This window comes from Moschus berezovskii, chromosome 14, assembly GCF_049115385.1.
Source record: "Moschus berezovskii isolate FMDL1 chromosome 14, NW_MosBer_1.0, whole genome shotgun sequence".
NCBI lineage: Eukaryota > Metazoa > Chordata > Mammalia > Artiodactyla > Moschidae > Moschus > Moschus berezovskii.
This window is the reverse complement of record NC_142473.1, coordinates 7695103-7717516: the sequence shown is the minus strand read 5'-3', so window position 1 is coordinate 7717516 and position 22414 is coordinate 7695103. Positions and strand designations below refer to the sequence as shown.

At 40.2% G+C, this 22414-nt stretch overlaps 1 protein-coding gene across 2 annotated transcripts in view; it reads right to left on the bottom strand.

Annotated features, from left to right (window-relative positions):
- PDGFD (platelet derived growth factor D) overlaps positions 1-22414 on the bottom strand; it is a 279429-nt gene that overhangs the window by 84322 nt on the left and 172693 nt on the right. Inside the window, exons 2-3 of one of the 2 annotated variants that reach the window (XM_055422855.2) lie at positions 12291-12477; positions 7698-7878 (exon numbers count right to left, since the gene is read on the bottom strand). In XM_055422855.2, coding sequence (XP_055278830.2) covers positions 7698-7878; positions 12291-12477 — 368 coding nt within the window. Of the gene's footprint in view, positions 1-7697; positions 7879-12290; positions 12496-22414 lie in introns of both variants that reach the window. The other variant, XM_055422854.2, reaches the window with a different exon arrangement.

The window sequence follows — 22414 nt, the reverse complement described above, 5'->3', positions numbered from 1 at the left end:
ACCTCAAAAAAATTTATGTTTGTGTATATGTACTTACTTTCTTGTTTATGTAAATGTTTATTGTTTGTTTCTACCAGACCACCTGACCTGCCTGCTGAGAAACCTGTACGCAGGTCAAGAAGCAACAGTTAGAACCGGACATGGAACAATGGACTGGTTCAAAATTGGGAAAGGAGTACAACAAGGCTGCTTATTTAACTTATATGCAGAGTACATCATGTGGAATACCAGGCTGGATGAAGCACAAGCTGGAATCAAGATGGCTGGGAGAAACAGCGATAACCTCCGGTATGCAGATGACACCACCCTTGTGGCAGAAAGCTAAGAGGAAGTAAAGAGTCCCTTGATTAAGGTGAAAGAGGAGAATGAAAAAGTTGCTCAAAACTCAACATTAAAAACAAAACTAAAACCATGGCATCTAGATCCATCACTTCATGGCAGATAGATGGGGAAACAACGGAAACGGTGACAGATTTTATTTACTTGGGCTCCAAAATCATTGCAGATGGTGACTGGAGCCAAGAAATTAGAAGTTTGCTCCTTGTAAGAAAAGCTATGACAAACCTAGACAGCATATTAAAAAGCAGAGACATTGCCAACGAAGTATAGTTAAGGCTATGGTTTTTCCAGTAGTCATGTATGGATGTGAGAGCTGGACCATAAAGAAGTCTGAGCGATGAAAAATTGCTGCTTTTGAACTGTGGTGTTGGAGAAGATTCTGGAGAGTCCCTTGGACAGCAAGGAGATGAAGCCAGTCATTCCTAAAGGAAATAAACCCTGAATATTCATTGGAAGGACAGATGCTGAAGCTGAAACTACAGTACTTTGGCCACCTGATGCATAGAGCTAACTCATTAGAATAGACCCTGATGCTGGGAAAGATTGAAGGCAGGAGGAGAAGGGGATGACAGAGGATGAGATGGTTGGATGGCATCACTGACTCAGTGGACATGAGTTTGAGCAGGCTCCGGGAGATGGTGATTGACAGGGAAGCCTGGCGTGCTGCAGTCCATGGGGTCACAAAGAGTCAGACATGACTGAGCGACTGAACAACAACAGCTATGTGAGATCCTGAGGACAGAGATCTGCCTATTTTCCTCACAGCTCTATCTCCAGGACCCTAGCCTGAGCTCGGTCTAGCATACAGTAGGCATTCAACAAAGAATACTGCATCTCTCATAACGCCAAACCTTCAGTTGCTGCTGCTGCTGCTGCTAAGTCACTTCAGTCATGTCCGACTCTGTGTGACCCCATAGACGGAAGCCCACCAGGCTCCCCCTTCCCTGGGATTCTCCAGGCAAGAACACTGGAGTAGGTTGCCATTTCCTTCTCCAATGTGTGAAAGTGGAAAGTGAAAAGTGAAAGTGAAGTCGCTCAGTCGTGTCTGACCCTTAGCGACCCCACGGACTCCAGCCTACCAGGCTCTTCCATCCATGGGATTTTCTAGGCAAGAGTACTGGAGTGGTTTGCCATTGCCTTCTCCGAAACCTTCAGTAGGATATAGTAAAATGAAGATGAGGGAAACAGGATCTGCCATGTGACACGACCATCCTCATCTTGACAATCCTTGGCTGTATATACAGTCTGGCTGATGTGGTCAGAACAACCAGGGATGTTCAGAAACCTTCAACAATTTTTATCTGACAATGGAAATAAATATGGAATTTCCACATTTTGTAGAGAAAGTGAATGAGGTCATTTAGTTTTTATTTTTGAGAATTTAGTTTATGGGAATAATAATGAATTATCCATCATTATTATGCTTGTTTCACCAGCTGGTAAGTTTTAGGTGAGCACAATTAGAATCTGTGAAATCTGTTATAAATCAGAATCTTCGTTATTAACTCTTGGCCTTATTCTTCCTTTTTCTTTGCATTCTCATCTTCTTCTTTTCCATCCCCTTCCCTTTCTGCATCTATTTTAAATAATTGTTTATAAAGGAAAACCATGATTCATGTGGAGTTTAAACCTCAATGGAAATTTAACTGTGCTACTTGAAGTTGATTCAAACTACAGAGGTACACAGTTAAGTAACAGATAAAATTGCTTTTTTATCTTAGAAAATGTTTATAATGTATTATTAAATTCAATTAAAAAATAAACTAGAGTTTGTTAATAAAACAAAAATGGGCTAGCTTTCAAGTAATTTAATTTTTACTTTAATATTTTACTGTTGTAAATCATCTATATTTCAATGCAAGTTTTAAAAATAATTTTTTGAATTAAAATGTACTTTTCATTAAACATGGGCTTCCCTGGTGGCTCCAATGGTAAAGGCATCTGCCTGCAGTGCGGGAGACCTGGGTTCAATCCCTGAGTCAGGAAGATCCCCTGGAGAAGGAAAGGGCAACCCACTCCAGTATTCTTGACTGGGAAATTCCATGGATGGAGGAGCCTGGGGGCTACAGTCCATGGGGGCAAAGAGTCAGACACAACTGAGCGACTTCACTTTCACTAAACACATATATACAAATAAAAGGCTTTTTTAATGTTTGTCACAATATGAAATAAAATGCTTTTACTTTGGAGGTCGGAAGTGAATAACGCTCAGCGGTATGTGTATATGTGCATACATAACACACACACAATGACAACTGGGCTGTTTGTACAGGTCTGCCAAGTTCACTTATCACCTGATGACATTAATAATTACACCAGTGATAATGATGACAATAAAAGCAGTAGATATTTCTGCAATTTTACTAAGTTCCAGGCAGGCTGCTTTACAAAAGTTGCTTAACCCAATCCAGTAACTAGTTAACTGTACATCAGGTAGTATGATCACAATCTTACAGATGACGAAACTGAGCCTTTGGTCAGTAAGAAGCAGAGCTGAAATTCACACACATGCTTGCAGACTTCTTTGCTCACCACACGCTTGGAGTCTAATAATTGACACCTTTCCAATAATCTACTTAGTGGTCTTCAAAAAGAGATTCCTAACAATCCAATCAATCCATTCATTCCCCAACAAACTAAATTTGTGGTGAAGTCGTTCAGTCGTGTCTGACTCTTAGCGACCCCATGGGCTGCAGCCTACCAGGCTCCTCCATCCATGGGATTTTCCAGGCAAGAGTACTGGAGTGGGGTGCCATTTCCTTCTCCAGGGATCTTCCCAACCCAGGGATCGAACCTGGGTCTCCCGCATTAGAGGCAGACGCTTTAACCTCTGAGCCACCAGGGAAGCCCAAAATTTGTGGTGGCAGAGTCTAATTTATTTAGACAAACACATTTTGCTAACAGTTTGATAACATTATCCATTCTGCTTCATTATGCTCTCTGATGGTATCTGTTGTTTTTACTGTGTTGTCTGGTCTGTAGTGTCCGACTCTTTGTGACCCCATGGACTATAGCCCATCAGGCTCCTCTGTCCATGGAATTTGCCAGGCAAGAATCCTGGAGTGGGTTGCCATGTCGCCTCCAGGGGATCTTCCCAACCCAGAGACTGAATACACATCTTTTGCACCTCCTGCATTGGCAGGCAGACTCTATACTACCGTGCCACCCGGGAAGCCCTGATGGTTATCTATCCTCCCCAACTGAGTGAATGAGGAAAGAAAACTCAGTAGGAGAGAAAAAATGGAAATATGAAATGGAATCATTTTCTCAATAGGAGTCAATTCAACAAACATAATAACTGGCCCTGTATAAGGCACTGTGTAGAATACACACAGGACACTTGTCCTACCCTCATTTGTTCATTGCTTTCGGTTATATCTGGAGGGGACACACACACACACACACACACACTTAGTGATAGCAAAGATAGGATCATTATCACCATTATTTATTGAGCACTTCCATATCGTAGGTGCTATTATAACTATTTGCTATTAATTTAAAATCTCACACCAACTCCAATTATCATCCCCATTTTATGGATATAAAACCAAAAGGTAAGAGACTCATTCTATATCACACATTAATAATTGGGGAAATATTCTTTGAATCAAAATACGCTTTGTAGCAATGTGGTTCCCTATGGCTGTGCTGCCTTGCCCTTGCGCATCAGACAAAACTGTAGCAATTATAAGAATGATTGCTAGCCAAAACTAAGTGATCATGACGTTATCCCATTAGTTAGTCTCCCACACTTTGCTGGAGTGGAAAATAGACTAAATATTACACCAGATTTATTCTAGAAATGTTACAAGCATGAACCATGTAGATGTGATTCTAGTGTAGTGGGCTCTTATGGTCTTGGGTACCTGTAACTTACAGCCTCCAGGGAGGCCCTTGTACAACAGAGAATCATGAAGTAGGAAGAAGAGCGGGTTTGATGGAAGGCCGAGAAGTGGAAAGGTGGAGATTAGAAGGGAGGTGGTTTTGACCTATCCAAAAAGCTATGTGCCATTTTCTAAGAGCATGGTGATTGCTCAGGAACTATTATCAGTCCAAATTTCCCCAGGACCTGCTATACCTTAAAGGAGGAATTGCAAAACAACTGACTCCAAATTTGAGAGACTTTGTAAGTCAGTATAACTTTTTAAAATTCATTATTTAAATACACCTAAAAAAGACTTGCAGAGACATTACTTTGCCAACAAAGGTCCATCTAGTCAAGGCTATGGTTTTTCCCGTGGTCATGTATGGATGTGAGGGTTGAACTGTGAAGAAAGCTGAGCGCCGAAGAACTGATGCTTTTGAACTATGGTGTTGGAGAAGACTCTTGAGAGTCCCTTGGACTGCAAGGAGATCCAATCAGTCCATTCTAAAGGAGATCAGTTCTGGGTGTTCATTGGAAGGACTGATGCTAAAGCTGAAACTCCAATACTTTGGCCACCTCACGCGAAGATTTGACTCACTGGAAAAGACTCTGATGCTGGAAGGGATTGGGGGCGGGAGGAGAAGGGGATGATAGAGAATGAGATGGCTGGATGGCATCACTGACTCGATGGACATGAGTTTGAGTGAACTCTGAGAGTTGGTGACAGACAGGGAAGCCTGGCGTGCTGTGATTCATGGGGTTGCAAAGAGTTGGACACGACTGTGCGACTGAACTGAACTGAACTGAAAGAAGACTTGTCAGTTTTTCTATTTTCATGAGATATAATTGACATACAACACTGTATAATGTGGGCAGCATAATGATATGACTTATATACATCAGGGCTCACTATTTTTAATCCCACTGTCTCCCTCTAATTTTATATAGGGCTCACTAAGAGTTTTAAGTCTGGTCTCTGTAGCATTTGATTTCATAAACCCTGCTTTAAAGTTTCTCCAAGAAAAATTTAAACATGAATAAAATGACCTTTCCAAAACATTGGTCAAGCCATAAATGATCCCTGTTGAACAAGGTTCAAATAGAAGAGTTTATCAAAAAGTCACACAGATCTAGAGTTTATATACACCTGAAGGTTATGCTCACTCTACTTCTTGGAATTCAGCCACCAAAGCACTTTGGCCCTAATTGATCATATTTAGTGCCAGAAGTCTATTAGGAGTGAAAAGAGAGACTGGAGCTATTTGCAATGAATGCAGACCAAGAGGCTGGTATAACAAAAAATGGTACGACGACCGTCATTTCTAAAAAACACAACTGAATGTACTGGTGGAGGTGAATAATAGTGAGTGGAGTCATGCCAAAGAGTTTACATCCTAACTACAGTCTGTCCAGTACTCTACTTAACAGCAGCCAGGAAACGAGTGAAAAGCCTGCACTATAAGCCAGAACACCTCAAACGAAAATACTCCCTTTTCCTTAAGTCCACATCTGCACTGCCTTTTTCAACGAAGAGAAGTTATTTTGCCTTAAAGACATAATATTAGAATTAGTGTGTTTCTAACTGACTTATGGATCATTTAACTTAGTCATAACCAAAGCCTCACAAAAAGCATATACATGAGCACTAACAGGCCTTGATATGTTGAGGGAATAAAACAGGTCCTTAACTAAGCCATTCTGCCACATCACCATTCCAACATGCTGAGACCGCTTTGACCATGAAAAATTGAGAACAGATGCATTACTGAACACATTAAAAGCAAAGAAATGCAGAAACCAAAGGTTCATGCTTCCATTTTAATGCTGAACAGCACTGCATGAGTATGCAATAATGTATATCACGCTTGATGGATCATTCCCAAATTAAAGTAGAACCAGGATCACGACATGCTATTTTTTCATTTATAGTATTCTGATGTAGAATTCACTTAGTATTTAATAACTCATCATGATGCAAAAAAAAAAAAAAGGAGAGAGCTAGAAGAAACCACATTAGATTTGAAAAAAGAAAGAATTTTTCCTACTCTAAATTTAAGCCATAAGAGCAAAAAAACCCACAAATTGACTCCATTTGTAGTACTGTGTTCTATTTTGGCAACCACATTTGGAAAAGGGATAGCAATAAACTGAATGAGAGTTAATGATGCTGCCAGGTGAGCAAGAGGTAATATGCTATGAACGACTCAAGGACTCAGAGATACTTAATCTATCCTAAAGGTCACGCATATCTGAGCTGACTCACTGGAAAAGAGTCTGATGCTAGGAGGGATTGGGGGTAGGAGGAGATGGGGACGACAGAGAATGAGATGGTTGGATGGCATCACCGACTCGATGGACGTGAGTTTGAGTGAACTCCGGGAGTTGGTGATGGACAGGGAGGCCTGGCGTGCTGTGATTTATGGAGTCGCAAAGAGTCGGACACGACTAAGCGACTGAACTGAACTGAACTGAAAGGTAACGCATAGGCAAAATTATCCCAATTTCTCCCTGTGCTTCATCTGCAACACCCAGTCCTTCTGTCTTATTACTCATCATTAGTTGTTACTGCTTTTTAGCTGTCATTTCTACCAGACTATCAACTCCAGGAGGTTCAGGGACCCTGTCTTCTTGCTTGCCTTTTATCTACTACACCTATCAGAGTGTCTGATAACAAGCAGGAACTTTATGTGTGTGTCTGTGCTCAGTTGCTTTGTGACCCCATGGACTGTAGCCTGCCAGGCTCCTCTGTCCATGGAATTTTTCAGGCAAGAATATTGGAGTGGGTTGACATTTCCTCCTCCAAGGAACTTTATATTGTTTTACTAATGAATGACTGAGTAAAGAAGATCCATAACCATGTATGACCCAATAACAAGATTTAACTACAGGGTAGATTATACCTCAATATGAGGTTGAACATCTTCTAACAGAAGCATTTAAAGTTTAAAATGGCTGCAAAGGTGCTTAAGCAGATGTGAGAGCAAAAATAAACATGGGCAGAGTAAGCAAAAATCAACCTTTGGGTCTTGAATTATATTCCAATCTTTAGGATGCTTGCTAACTCTGAGGATGTATGATTATAACATAGATCATTCCCAAATTTGGGTCATGATTTAAACTAAAATCATTGGAAGTCTTCAAAGATTGGAATTACATAGAAAATTTCTCAAATATCACATACCTTCTCTTGTATTTTGCTGAATCAAAGGGAAAATGGTATATGCTTTACTGTAAACAACTTTACTTTTTCTATTCACTGTGCTTTCTTTCAAAATGCTTGGGCCCCAAGTATTGATTTAACAGAGCTAAAGTGGCATTCCTCACTAAAGAAAGTTTTAACATTTTGGCCACAAGGCAGGGACAAAGCATACCACAGACAATTAACACAGTTCGTTCAGTTTCACACCACTGAATTTAATCACAGAAAATGATCTCTAAACTTCATTTAACCAGTGTCTGCTTTTAATCATAGGGTGGTTAAGCTACTTACCACAAAAGAATAATAAATCTTGAATCCAGGTTTAGCCACAAAGTAGTCATCAGACTTGAACGTTATTTTAATCTGGTTTGTTCTTGATGTTATCCTTGGAGGAACTTCCTTGTGTCCACACCATCGTCCTCTAATAACAGTACTGGTTTCAGATATGTCTTCAACTTCTACAAAATCATACCTGGTGCCAATTTAACAAATAAGTTTTGATTAAAATAGACTTTGAAATTCATATTTTCACTGAGAAAATAAAACTAATATATGTGATTTCTCATGACCTATTATCTGAAATGAAGTTTAGAAGAAAAACCAGTTCTTGGATTAGATTTCTCAGATTCAAACTTCAACAATCTATTCTGAGGAAAAACTTTTATACACTTTCAGCCTATCCTCCTTGAGTGAGTGAAAGTTGCTCAGTCATGTCTGACTCTTTGTGACCCCATGGACTGTAGCCCACCAGGCGCCTCTGTCCATGGGATTCTCCAGGCCAGAATACTAGAGTGAGTTGCCATGCCCTCCTCCAGGGGATCTTCCCAACCCAGGGATCAAAACTCAGGTCTTCTGCTTTGCAGGGAGATTCTTTCTTTCTTTATTTATTTTAATTGGAGGCTAATTACTTTATAATATTGTAGTGATTTTTGCCATACATTCACATGAATAAGCCATGGGTGTACATATGTTTCCCATCCTGAGCCCCCCTCCCACCACCCTCCCCATCCCATCCCTCATCCCAGTGCACTAGCCCTGAGTGCCCTGTCTCATGCATTGAACCTGGATCTATTTCACATATGATACTATATATGTTTCAATGCTATTCTCTCAAATCATCCCACCCTTCCCTTCTCCCACACAGTCCAAAAGTCTGTTCTTTACATCTGTGTCTCTTATGCTGTCTTGCATACAGGGTCATCGTTACCATCTTTCTAAATTCCATGTATATGTGTTAGTATACTGTATTGCTGTTTTTCTTTCTGACTTACTTCACTCTGTATAATAGGCTCCAGTTTCATCCACCTCATTGGAACTGATTCAAATACATTCTTTTTAATAGCTGAGTAATATTCCATTGTGTATATGTACCACAGCTTTCTTATCCATTTGTCTGCCGATGGACATCTAGGTTTATTCCATGTCCTAGCTATTCCTTCTCGAGGGGATCTTCCCAACCCAGGGATTGAGCAGGGGTCTTTTGCATTGCAGGAAATTCTTTACTAGTTGAGCTAACAGAGAAGCCTCATAACTCTTCCTAAATTGTCAAAAATCAAAATAGGCTACTTTCAGAGCATCTAGCTTATAAAAGTTTTCCTGGAGAAATCAATAGATATAATCTCTTGACATACTTTAGGAGATATAGCTCCAGTTGTGTGGGTGTTTGCATACTCAGTTGCTTCAGTCATGTCCTCTCTTTGTGACTCCATGGACTGTAGCCCTCCAGGCACCTCTGTCCATGGGATTCTCCAGGCAAGAATAATGGAGTGGGTTGCCATGCCTTCCTCCAGGGGATCTTCCCTACTCAGGGATTGAACAAGCATCTCCTGCATGACAGGTAGATACTTTACCACTGAGCCACTGGGGAAGCCTGTAGCTTCAATTATATACCCACACGTTTACTATATCAAATTTTTAAACAAATTCCTGCTTGGAATTAATTTACCACATCCAGCATTTACTTAGGAAAGGAAATGGTCTATACCTACACAGCATAAAAAGTCAGCAACTTCATTGTAGAAAATAAATGATGAAATTATAAAATAAACAACTATTTTCTCTTTGTGGAACCTATCTTTTGGAAGGATTGTATCATAAACAACGATATTTATCATAATGGAAGGCACATGCCTTTAGCTGTGATGTGCCCTAGCCAGTACTGAACATGTCTGAGCTGCGTGTGAATGAGGGTAAGACTATGGGTTCATCATTGACACTGGTCGGAGAAACAGAGAACCTCAGGACTCAGAAAGACAGGAGAGGTATTTTAGATATTTCATGGAGTCATTAGATCCTCCAGGTCCCTGCACAATATCCCACTCTTTCATTGCAGAATAAACACGTTCAGAGACAGAACTGGCATCTTCTAGGAATCACTTATTCTGAGATACCCCAAATCTTAAAACATTCTACTTGAGAACTGAACTCGGGGCCTTTCAGTTCGGATTATCAGCGTCTCGTCCTTCAATCACCTCTCCCCCATATGACTTCAGATGCTAAAGTCACAGGCACACGAACACTCAGGGCAAACGTTCGTGGTGAACAGTGGTCAAGTCTTATATCTACTTTATATTTTCGTGTCATGATTACCAAAAGGAGTCAGCATGAGAACCATCACATCTGAATATGAAGAAAACCCAGTATGATTTAACTTGTCTTACCCATACACCTTAGAGCTCTTATTGGATGGGGCAGGGTGATCTAAGAAGCAGGTGAGCATAATAAAACGGTGACTCAGTTTCATTGAAAATAATCTGTGGGGCCTTTATCTCCTTTGCCTCAGTTTCCTAATGAGCAAAATAAGAAGGTTTATGTAATTTTACCAGCTGAATATCTCTTGAGTGCTATGCAGATTAACTACTTGATATATGGTGCTTGGAAAGTGAAAAGTACTAAGATAGAATTATCATTAGAGCAATAAATATTACAATGTAGACATCAAGGAAGTTTTGCAACAGATGGGAAGAAACAACTTCATTTCATTTTATATCCAATATATGTGAATCATATTCACTACACTAAACAAGAGTATACTTGAAATTTTAATAGCACAAGAGGTCACTTTTGTTTTTTAGATAACCTATTAGCACAATTTTCATTCTCAAAGCTCCATTTTGGTTTTCAGGGAGGGTCCTGATCTCTTCCCCTTTTTCCTTTCTCCCCTACCTCTTACTTCTCTACCTCCCTCTATAAATTTTTAGGAGCAACTTCATTTGATGAATGGTCTGGGGTTCCTTTAGTCCATCCTAAAGGCAATGGTGATGGACAGGGAGGCCTGGTGTGCTGTGATTCATGGGGTCGCAAAGAGTCAGACACGACTGAGCGACTGAACTGAACTGAACTGAACTGAAAGGCAATTAACCCTGAATCCTCATTGGAAGGACTGATACTGAAACTGAAGCTCCAATACTTTGGCCACCTGATGTGAAGAGCTGACTCATTTGAAAAGACCCTGATGCTGGGAAAGCTTGAAGGCAGGAGGAGAAGGGGACGACAGAGGATGAGATGGTTGGATGGCATCACCGACTCATTGGACATGAATTTACTCAAATTCCGGGAGATGGTGAGGGACAGGGAGGCCTGGTATGTTGCAGTTCAAAGAGTTGGACACCACTTAGCAATTGACCAACAACTGGGGGAAAAATCGTCCTTAATTTCCTCTCCTAATTTTAAGGTCAGGATGTCCAGAGGGTTTAGTCACTACCAGATCAAAACCCTGCGCGGGAGTGGAGACCAGTATCTCTTCAATGATATCATCTTTAATAAACTTTTAACACTGGCTTTTTGTTTGTTTCCATGATCTCTCTCTCTCTCCCTTTTTTTAAGCACAGAAAATGAATTCTCCCTTTCAAGGTTGAAAAGACACAAGATCTCCTCAAGCTTATTTTCTCTGTAAATATTGACTGGCTCTTCCTGCATATATTCATCTTTAGTTTCTGGCATACATTACCCTCTATGGTCCTAGAAAGTACTAGTGAGTGCTATTATTCTTGAAAAAAAAAAGCAACATAATAAAAGCTGTCAGCGTAATAAACATGCAACAAAGGACAGCCAAATTTGAGGCACCTGATTTTTATTATTCAGAGTAAAATAAACCTGCTGAAAGGATTTAGCAGTTTAGTAGTAGTTCATTGACAATGCAGAACAAGTGCACGCAGTAAAGTACAGGGAGGAAAAAAAATCCTCTGCATCTTACACATGCTAATTAAGGGAATAAGATGCTGTGAGCCGACAATTCGAAGAACAACAGCCAAGCCTCGCTCTGAAAAATAATGCTCAAAAGGGAGAAGACTGTCTGAGTGCCGCTTTCATTTTCTGCTGACCCCGAAACTGCAGGAAGGAACAGATTTCTGAGGAGCAGGCTGTCCCTGGGAGCTTGCCTTTTCTTTCTTTTTACACGTATCTGAGGCCTTAAAATTACGATTTCAGGCAAGGCCCTGGCAGGGTCCTAGCCATCACCCTCTCCCAGCACTGGGTCAGTTCCTGGAGCCCAGAAAGGGGTACACTCCTCAAGTCCTGGGAAGCTCACACCCGAGCCACAGGACATGGTTGCAGGTGACCCAGGACACCGAATATGTGCAATTGCTCACAAAGGTGGTTCTCGGCCTGGCCCAGAAAAAAAGAATCACCCAGATCCCCCTTCTCTGGAAATCACACAGCCTGGCTCTGCCAGTGGCAGGAGTGAGCTTCTGTGAGGCATGTCATGTTACCAGGCCTCCACAGAGACAGTCTGTGCTCCAACTTATTTTGTACATTAGGACAGACATAAAGGCTTTTTGAAAAAGAAGTCACGTATTTTGGATAGGATGAGAACTTTGATGCAATGTTTTAAATCTTTTCTTCACCTTGCAATTTTACCCTAATATGATTTTATTTCACACTCACCTACAGATATCATTTTCCGCTTCCTCTAATCCAAACTGATTGTCAAAGGCTAGCTGTATCCTTGTTTTCTCCTGGGAGTGGAGCCGCCAGGTCAGAAGCAGGTTGCGAGGGTAGCTGTTTGGGAAGCGGGGACTCTGCACGTGGCCATGTCCTGTCACCTGGATGGTCTCGTCTCTTCGGTACAAGTCTGTGAGGTGATTGCTCTCTGTTAGTAGTCACAACTTGTAGAAATTAGTATGTTGCTCCAATTACAGGAAAGCAAAAAAAGAACAGTTTAAAACACATCACATTGCAAAGCACTTCTTGATTTTGTTTAAAAACATAAGAGCAAATGGCAGCTTTGTGGTTAAACAGACAACATCCATAGTTTTTCCTACTACCCCTGTCTCCTCAATTCTACACATATCTAGACTTGACTCTTAATATTTTATACTTTGGGAGCTCTCTTAACATTATTTTTGACAAGCAAAATTAATAATTATCTCAGAACTCAGACTCATTTCAATGGGAATTAAAATGAGCAAGTAATTTCCTATAGTTCATCTTTCCTCTTTGCCATGTAATACAGCTGACCCTTGAGCAACACAGGTTTGAACTGTGTGGGTCTGTGAATTTTTTTGATAAATAAATAAATATATATATATATATATACACATACAGTTGAAACAGGAGGGAAGCGGGAAATGGGCAGGTCAAGATGTAACCATGATGAAGATTGGTTAGAACTAGCTGTGTCCAAGATAATGGAAAAGTCAGCTTGCAGTGGACCTAATGCCTCATCTCACGCTTGTTAGCCTGCTGAATGACATGCCCATTAGCACATGACAGTTCTGAGGCCAACCATAAAAGGTCAAATATTGTGCTGTGGCCTAATTCCTGGAAATCCCTGCCTCTTCCCCCAAATAATTGGAATAATCCTCCCACTTACTAGCCTATGAAATTACCCAGTCCATAAAAACTATCCACACTGTATACTGAGGCTCTCTCTTGCTTTCTGAGATGGCCCACACTCTGCGAAGTGTGTTTGCCTTTAAAGACATCCATTTACTATCACTTCATCTCTGAATTCTTTCATGACAAAGAACCACAAATTCATCAGCAACATTGTAAATGCATTTTCTCTTTTGACTTTCTTAACATTTTCTTTTTTTCTAGTTCACTTTATTGTAGAATATATAATACATATACAAAATATGTGTTAATCAACTGTTTAGTAGTAAGGCTTCTGGGGACTTCTGCTGTGGGCCAGTGATAGAGAATCCACCTCCAGTGTAGGAGACATTGGTTCAACCCCTGGTCAGGGAACTCAGATACCACATGCCATAGTAACTAGGCCCACACAACAACTAGGGAAGCCTACATGGCACAGTGAAGATCTAACACAGCCCAAAACAAAACAAACAAAAGCCAAAGAGGGGGAAAAAAAGTGATGTTTCTGACCAACAGTGAAGTATGAGTAAAGTTTGGGTGGGGGGGGCGGAGACAAAAGTTATATGTGGATTTTTGACTGAAGGGTGTGTGTGTGTGTGTGTGTGCGTGTGTGTGTGTGAGTGCGCACGTGCTTAGTTGCACAGTGGTGTCTGACTCTTTGTCATCCCATGGACTGTAGCCCACCAGGCTTCTCTCTCTATGGTATTTTCCTGGCAAGAATACTGGAGTGGGTTGTGTCAACTATAAATTGGCGTTTTCCAAGAGCATTTGCCACCTGCCTCTGCAGAGTGTGCAGCTGTGTTGCTGCAGCTGTTGACCCTCAACATGCCCTGAAGGCAGTTCAGCGTGGAGAGTGAGGCACTCTGTGCTCCAGGGAAACTGGTGGAACAAACCTTTAGATAGATGTTTTCAGAAACTGACTTAACGATCCCAGTGCACGCATCTCCTCACATGTAGAAAAGCACTGAATCCCTTCATGGGCATCAGCTCCTCGTGACTAACAGAAAACCTTTTGTAAAGTAACTACTTGACTTCTCTGAATTCCCCCTTCACCAAAATCTTATATATTGACCTTCCCCACTGCCTTTTTTGAACAATTCCTTAGAGGTATCTGAGATGCTGTCTCCTGGACTGCAGTCTTCATTTTGCCCCCATTAAAACTTAACTTGCAACTCTCACTTTGCATCTTTTTAGTCAACAGTTGCCATGCCCTTTTCCTGGGGACATTTCCGACCCTGGGATCGAACCTGCACCTCCTGTGCTGCAGGAGGATTCTTTACTGATGACCCAGGGGAAGCCCTGGTAAGGTACTGGCACCCCTAAACCTCACTTTGTTCAAGGATCAACTGTACAAATACATTTTTTTTTCATTGACAGAGTAACAGTATATCTTCAATGATTAGCACAGGAGGTACTCAATAAATATTACTGAATGAATGAATGAGTGAAACAAGTGAGGGAAAAGCAAATTAAAGACTCTAATGATATTTAATGACCACGTATTTTTTAATCAAATGACATCTTCCAGTTGTTTCTCCATCATAAAAGATCATAATTTTTGGCCTTCAATTTTGCTGACTTAAAATAGGTCCAATTCTAATTCTATTTTCCGTATATTGTATAATAAAGAACTTGTCTGATCTTTGTCATGGGTTCCTAAAAGGGAACTTCTAATCCCTTAGAATTCCGAAGTGTCTTTATTATTTATAGTAGGCCCTTGGGGCCAAACCTGATTTTAAGGTGATGAGGTGATTCACTGTGGGACCCTACGTAGTTTCAGGATGGGGACTGGCTATGATAGAAAGACTAAACACATGACTTCAGCTCTGACACCAGTCTGACTTCCCAACCTCCCTAGAGGTAAGGTCTTGGAGTCTTAGCCTATTGCCAGTGATCCAATCACTCATATCTATAGAATGAAACTCTTATAAAAACTCTGGTCACTGTGGCTTGAGGGAGTTTCCTGGTTCATGATGCACACATATGCTGGGAGGGTGACACGTCCTGAGGACATGAAGCTTCATGCTTGGACCTTTCCAGACCTCTCTGTAAGTGTCTCTTTGTTTGGCTGGTCCTGATTTATATCCTTTATCATAAAACTGTAATTATAACTACAGTGTTTTCTTGAATTCTATGTTTTCCTAGCAAATTATCAAATCTGAGGGGCTTATAGGAAGCCCTTGATTTACTGTGAACTGGTAAGGAGTATGGGTAACCTGGGTACCTCACAATTTTCAGTAGGTGACTGAATATCAGTCCTGGGACCTGGGCTTTTAACTGGTGACATCTGACCTAACTGTAGGTGGTCTGTATGAGAATTGCACTGCTCAGTGGGCCCATGTTTCCTATCTCCCAGTGTCCAGAGTTCTTTGCATTTTAGATTTTGACATTTTAGGCCTCTCTGTAAGCAGAACTGCAGCCACAGTCTATTTGCGTCCTCCCACAGAGAGTTGACTCCAAAGCCTATAATTCAATGAGCCTGGTCAGGGAGGCCTAAATTGCTGGTGGAAACCACTGAAAGATTGGGCTGCGGAGGGTGGTTGTTAAAGGTTCCAAAATAAGACAAGGGGGATGAACAAGGAGTCAGCATGTAAGATGCAAAGGCTTCTCTCCCTTTAACAAACGTTCTGATGTGGATGGGAATTTCAATTTTTCTTTTCTTTTTTCTTTTTGGACTAATTCAGTGTTTAGTGTTTTGTGCTTGCCTGGCTAGCTTTTGTGTGGGAGACAGCCTTAGGAAGAGCAAAGGTAGCTGGAGGAGCGGACGTCCCTAGTCTCAGCCTCTCGACCAGGAGCCAGAGCACCGGCTCTGCAGTTGTGTCCCATGCTCTGGTCCCAGGTTTGATGCTGTTAACTATCTGTAACAGAAGGTAGTTTTCCTTCTTAGCCTGAAATTTGCTAGAGGCAATTTTAGATCTTTCGCTATCTATAATTACTTTGACTTCTGAATCACATTGTTTATATATAATTTATAACCTCATGCCAAACTCAGGGCTATTCTTGGCAGAAGAGCTGTAATGAATTATAGATACAGAGAGCAACCTATCAGGTTAAACCTGAGATAACTCCGAAGTGTTATACACAAAGTCACATTCCTCAATGAAGGCATTTACTTTGGTGTTCCAATAATAACTAACACTGTATGCCAGGAACTCCAGTAAGTTGTTTAAATTTGTTACTTCATTTAATCCTCACAACAACTGTATGCAATTAGTAATATCCCCACTTCGCAAAGAAGGCTCAGAGAGTTCAAGAAACTTATGACCTCAGGGCACAAAGCAAGTGGTGAAATCAATATCTGACCCTAGACTATCTTCAGAGCACACATTCTTAATCAGAACACTGTATGAGTTGTTAAAATACACAAATATGAAATGTATCATTTTTCATAGATAGGGAATAATTTTGACTTATGTTTTACATGGCAAGAATATAAGTTCTTATTTTACATTTTAATACAGAAAGAGGTTCCCATAGTCATTACTTTGGGTTATGAATTTGATGCTTTTAAAAAAGTGAATTAAAATGAAAGAAAAAGTCAAAATGTTTTTTATTCTGTCCCTAACTCTTTGCCAAACTGAGTTCACCCAACCAAGTATCCCAGGAACTCATTAAATCCCTGAGGGCACTATCACTTACTTTGGGATTCATCTTGAACAACTCAGAGTACGGTCCCCAGATCAACATCATCAGTTGGTAATTTGTCAGAAATGCAAATTATCAGGCCTCATCCCAGACCTGCTGCTGCTGCGTCACTTCAGTCGTGTCCGACTCTGCATGACCCCATAGACGGAAGCCCACAAGGTTCCCCCGTCCCCGGGATTCTCCAGGCAAGAACACTGGAGTGGGTTGCCATTTCCTTCTCCAATGTGTGAAAGTGAAAAGTGAAAGTGAAGTCGCTCAGTCGTGTCCGACCCTTAGCGACCCCATGGACTGCAGCCCACCATGCTCCTCCATCCATGGGATTTTCTAGGCAAGAGTACTGGAGTGGCTCGCCATTGCCTTCTCCGCATCCCAGACCTACTGAAGCAGAAACGCTGGGGGTGGAGCCCAGCACTATTATTTTAATAAGCCCTCCAGGTGATTCGCAGCTCCCTAAACTGTGAGAACCACTGACCATATCATTCTTTCTACTCTTCTGCTTTTCATTCTTGACTTCCCAGGCTCCTTCACTGCCTTGCTTGACTCTATATCTCATATCTGAATTTTCATCTTACCTCCCTGCCTGATGACCTGTCTTGGGCTCACTTTCCTGTCTTTGACATTGAAACATTCTGAGGACATCATATTATATACAGAATAAACTAGGGTAAGAACTATCTACTTTGGAAATTATCTAACGTTCCCCACTTCATGGAATAGCCGTTCTTGGTCCCAATTAGACACATCTGTTAATCTACTGCTTCAAGTTATGTTTAACGAGGAATGAAATCACAAATAATGGTTTATTTTTTCTTCTCAGATCATAATATTACCTACGACAGCATGTGATCCAAATGGTAAATGCTCAGTTATTAAAGAATTAAAATATTTCATCAGTGATTCCATAGGAATAAACGGTGATCTCTGCAGACTGTGGCACCTCACACAAATTCAGTGGAACATACAGGCATACTCACTTGCTCCACTGTCTCTCTAAGACATCCAGGAGCCAGTATCATGACTGTTAGCCACAAACCCAATATACTACAGCTATAAGCCAAAAGAAAAGAATGGTCATTGGTTCAGGAAATTCCCAATTTGCAAAGGGATTTATTATAAAATTTCATTTGTAAAATGGATATTTCACAATCGTACCATATATCATATGAACAATGTTTGATGAGCATGTAGTTAAGTGTTGTAATAAACCAAATTTCTGCTGCCAAACAACCACATTACAACCACTTAATTTTTGTGGGGTGCAATATACTTTACAAGCATCCAATTTTGTAAGTCTACCATAAGTTGATAAAAAGTAAATATTGCAGTAATTACCACTGCTTTCATTCTGCTTTTTCTTTTAAATTTAATTGTGTTATATTACTTTAACAGGTAATGAAACCAACACACAGAAGTTAAAGTGATTTGTTGTAAGTGAAGAGAATGGAAGGCTGGCGGGTATATGGAACAGTGAAGTTTTGAATGCAGCTCCATCATGTTGGTGACTTTCTTCACTACAATCAACAGCAGCATCAGACACAGCATGTCATCTTTCTGGCTTCTGTTTCCTAAACTAATAGTTTAGGGGCTGAATAATATGACATTTAAGATTCTTTTCAGGTCCAAATGATAGGACACCTCAACGATTTTCCTTCAAGAAGGCAGAACTGCCAGTGGTTTGACTGACAGATGCGAGGCAATAATGAGACCAAGGAATCTGAAATCCAAAATCTTCAGTGGGATAAACACTTTTTCCATCTATCAGTGATTATATATATAGTTATGCTATCATCTAAAATAGGGGTACAAATGGATATTTTATCAATTGTTGTTCAAACATATGTATGAAAATCTTTCTTATTAACAAGAAAAGTGCCCCAGGCACATAACTGGCCACTTAGTGCTGAACACATTATGGAGGAATGTAAATATATCCTTTAAAGCAGATGCAATGTATTCTATCTTGCTTTTTTAAAAAAATTAAATAGAGGTTTCTGCCTGAACCTGGTTGGGTACGGGGACTTAAACTAAAGTTACTAAAAGATGCTTTATAATTTCTTTGAAAGTTTCACAGAAAAGTTACCAAAAAATCACATGCAGAATATTATATATCTTGAGGGAAAGGACAATGTCTTGTTTACCAAGGTAACCTCAGACCCTCACCAGTCTGGGCATATGGAGACTTTCCAAACAGAGCTGTTAAATACATACATGGATGATGGTTAGTGCGAATAATGAATAGGCAGAATTCCTAAACACTGAAAAGCATTTTGAAGTAAGATAATAAATAAAAGGCAGTTTAAAATAGTTTATTTCTAAGTGTGCCTGACGTTTGTGGGAACACATCTTGCATGAACGTTAAAGGACTATTTTGGAAAGAGTTCCATTGAAATGACCCTGCTTGCCGTCCAGTTCAGACATTAACTTTGAAAGAACCGCCTCTTTTTCTGCACTATTTCCAGCAAAACATGTACCACCAAGCTCAGCAGAGTCGGTCCACACCACTCTTTAAAAACCTGTGACAAAGAAAGAAGAACAATGCTGGACTAAAGCAGGAGAGTTTGTTGCTATAGTTGTGATCTACTCTCAGATCAAGCAAGCGGTGGAGGAAAATCGGGTGATTGACAAGTCTCCCAAAGTTCTCGTCTTATGCAGCCATCTAATTTAGAATAGAAAGTTCAGCAAGGCTAATCAACAGCGAGACCTATGACTGACTAGTGTATGATTATTATTACTACAAACTACCTCTAATAATCTTTGTACTCTCCCTCAACGAATCATAGCATCTTATACAAAAGTATCTTAGAATGCAAATTAGTACCTTCATCAGCGAGACATCGCGCAATGTATTGCTGAAAAGGGAAAAAGAAACAAGGGAGTGATGGAGAACATAAAAGACGGTAGGGCAGGAGTCCCTAATTTTAAAATGAATATCAATTAGTAGAACAGGCCAATTGGGATTAAACTGAATTTAATTAGATACTTTTTCATAAATTATCTCCTAACTTAAAAAGCACAAGGTTGGCTCACCCTGTGAACTCTTAAAGGTGAAAATTAGACTTTGTTAACAATGTTAGTTTAAAAATCAGCATGAAAGCATTTTCAACATTCTTTATCCTCAATGTTTCTTAAGGCACTGAAGTTTGCAATCAATGAACTAATTTCCTCCAGGGACTGCTAGTGGGCCAATTTTCATTAAGGAATTTTTGGTTAACATCTGACACATGGTCTTGGCAAGAACCAGTCTTCCAAAGCCTATATAACAGCTCTAAAAACAACCATCCCCCGTGATCACTCTGCTTTTAAGCAACTCAAGGGCAAAGCCGATTAAGCATCAGGATTTATTTAGAATTCTCTAATAGAGATTTTTCTAAGAACTCAGTAGTAATACAAAACCTTTCTGTTTATAAAGATTTGAGGAGGAGGGAGTTCGTTGTTTGCCACTTAAATATGCTTTTTTAAAAAATTATAATTCCTTTTCACACGAAGTATTAGTGTTATATAAACAACATTTCTTAGAGTAACAATGTTGAGACAATATTTTTGTAATCAATTGAAAATTCCCTGAACTCAAAATTATTCTTCTTTAAAAATCTGGGTCCATAGAAAAAGAAAGAAAAAAAAAAGAGTATCACAATGTCCTTTTGAACATTTTCCAGTTATAATTACCAGAGGGCAGTAATGCCCACATTGGTACTTATTCCTCGCCTCACAAGATCTCTTATTGAACAAGGGTTTGTCTTATTATTGTACAACAGTGAGCAATTACACTCTCTTTCAAAACCACTTGTATTTTATAGGCAGGCTAGAGAAGTGGTCAAGGCTTTCTTGGTAGCTCAGATGGTAAAAAATCTCCCTGCAATGAGGAAGACCTGGGTTTGATCCCAGGAAAGAAGGACATGGCAACGTACTCCAGCATTCTTGCCTGGAGAATTCCATGGACAGAGGAGCCCGGTGGGCTACAGTCTATGGGTTGCAAAGAGTCGGACACAACTGAGCGACTAACACACACACGTAGAAGTGATTATCAAATTATATTAAAATGGAAATTATTTTGCTCTAAGTTTTTTGAAAATTGAAATCAGTGAAAATGATGATTGCAGTAAAACAAACATGCTATATTTTATCACACTGTTGTTGTTCAATTGCTAAGTCATGTCTAACTCTGTGACCCCATGGACTGTAGCCTGCCAGGTTCCTCTGTCCATGGGATTTCCCAGCAAGCATACTGCAGTGGGTTGCCATTTCTTACTCCAGGGGATGTTCCAGACCCAGGGACTGAACCTGTGTCTTCTGCATGTCCTGCATTAGCAGGTGGGTTCTTTACCGCTGAAGCACAAGGAAAGCCATTTTTATCACTTTAGGATAATTCAAATTAATTAATTCTCTGGAAATTCTTTTTGTGCTATAGTCTCCCTGTGTCGGGATGTTTTTTACCATGTAAATGATGTGAAAGAAAATGAGACAATAACGTTCAGAACTGTGGCAGAGGGGAAGGGACTGTAGAGCAGCAGACAGAAAGCACTATAGATGAGGCAGCTGAAGAGCAAGACCTTTACAACCAACTTAACAAGCAGAAAACAATTCAACCCTGATGACACAACTATCTGCTTTTCCCAGTGCCAACCTAACAATGAGTCGGACATGACTGAGCAACTGAATTGAACATAGTTCTGATATATAGGAAAGTAACAGGCAAAATTTAAAAAAAAAAAATGTTCCCAGAAAGCAGATTTAGTATTTTTTCTAGAAAACACTTATTATAGGAAAACTAACACTTTTAAAAACATTGTGAGGGAAATATACTTGAAGTATGACCTTTGTTTATTCACAAAAAGTGAGAATTTTCTGAAATTCTCAGGGTAAGTTTCTGGAGGAAGTAATCAGTCCAACAAAGCTGATATGGAATGGAATAGTATGTAACAGAGATGATCTTAAAATACTCTAATAATTGGAAACTTTATTTTTATTCAAAGACAAAACAGTTTCCTAATCACACCTGACTAAAGAGATCATCAATTCTTAACAGAAAACGAATTGGGAGTTAACATAAGAATAACATGGTTTTTTACCTGTGGTTTATATATATATGTATGTAAAATTATATTATCAAAATATAAATTAACGTATTATTAACATGCATATTCAATGGAGTTCAGTTCAGTCGCTCAGTCGTGTCTGTTTGCGACCCCATGAATCATAGCACGCCAGGCCTCCCTGTCCATCACCAACTCCCGGAATTCACTCAAACTCATGTCCATCGAGTCGGTGATGCAAACCAGCCATCTCATTCTCTGTCATCACTTTCTCCTCCTGCCCCCAATTCCTCCCAGCATCAGAGTCTTTTCCAGTGAGTCAACTCTTCGCATGAGGTGGCCAGAGTATTGGAGTTTCAGCTTTAGCATCAGTCCTTCCAATGAACACCCAGGATTGATCTCCTTTAGAATGGACTGGTTGGATCTCCTTGCAGTCCAAGGGACTCTCAAGAGTCTTCTCCAAAACATCAATTCTTCGGCGATCAGCTTTCTTCACAGGCCAACTCTCACATCCAT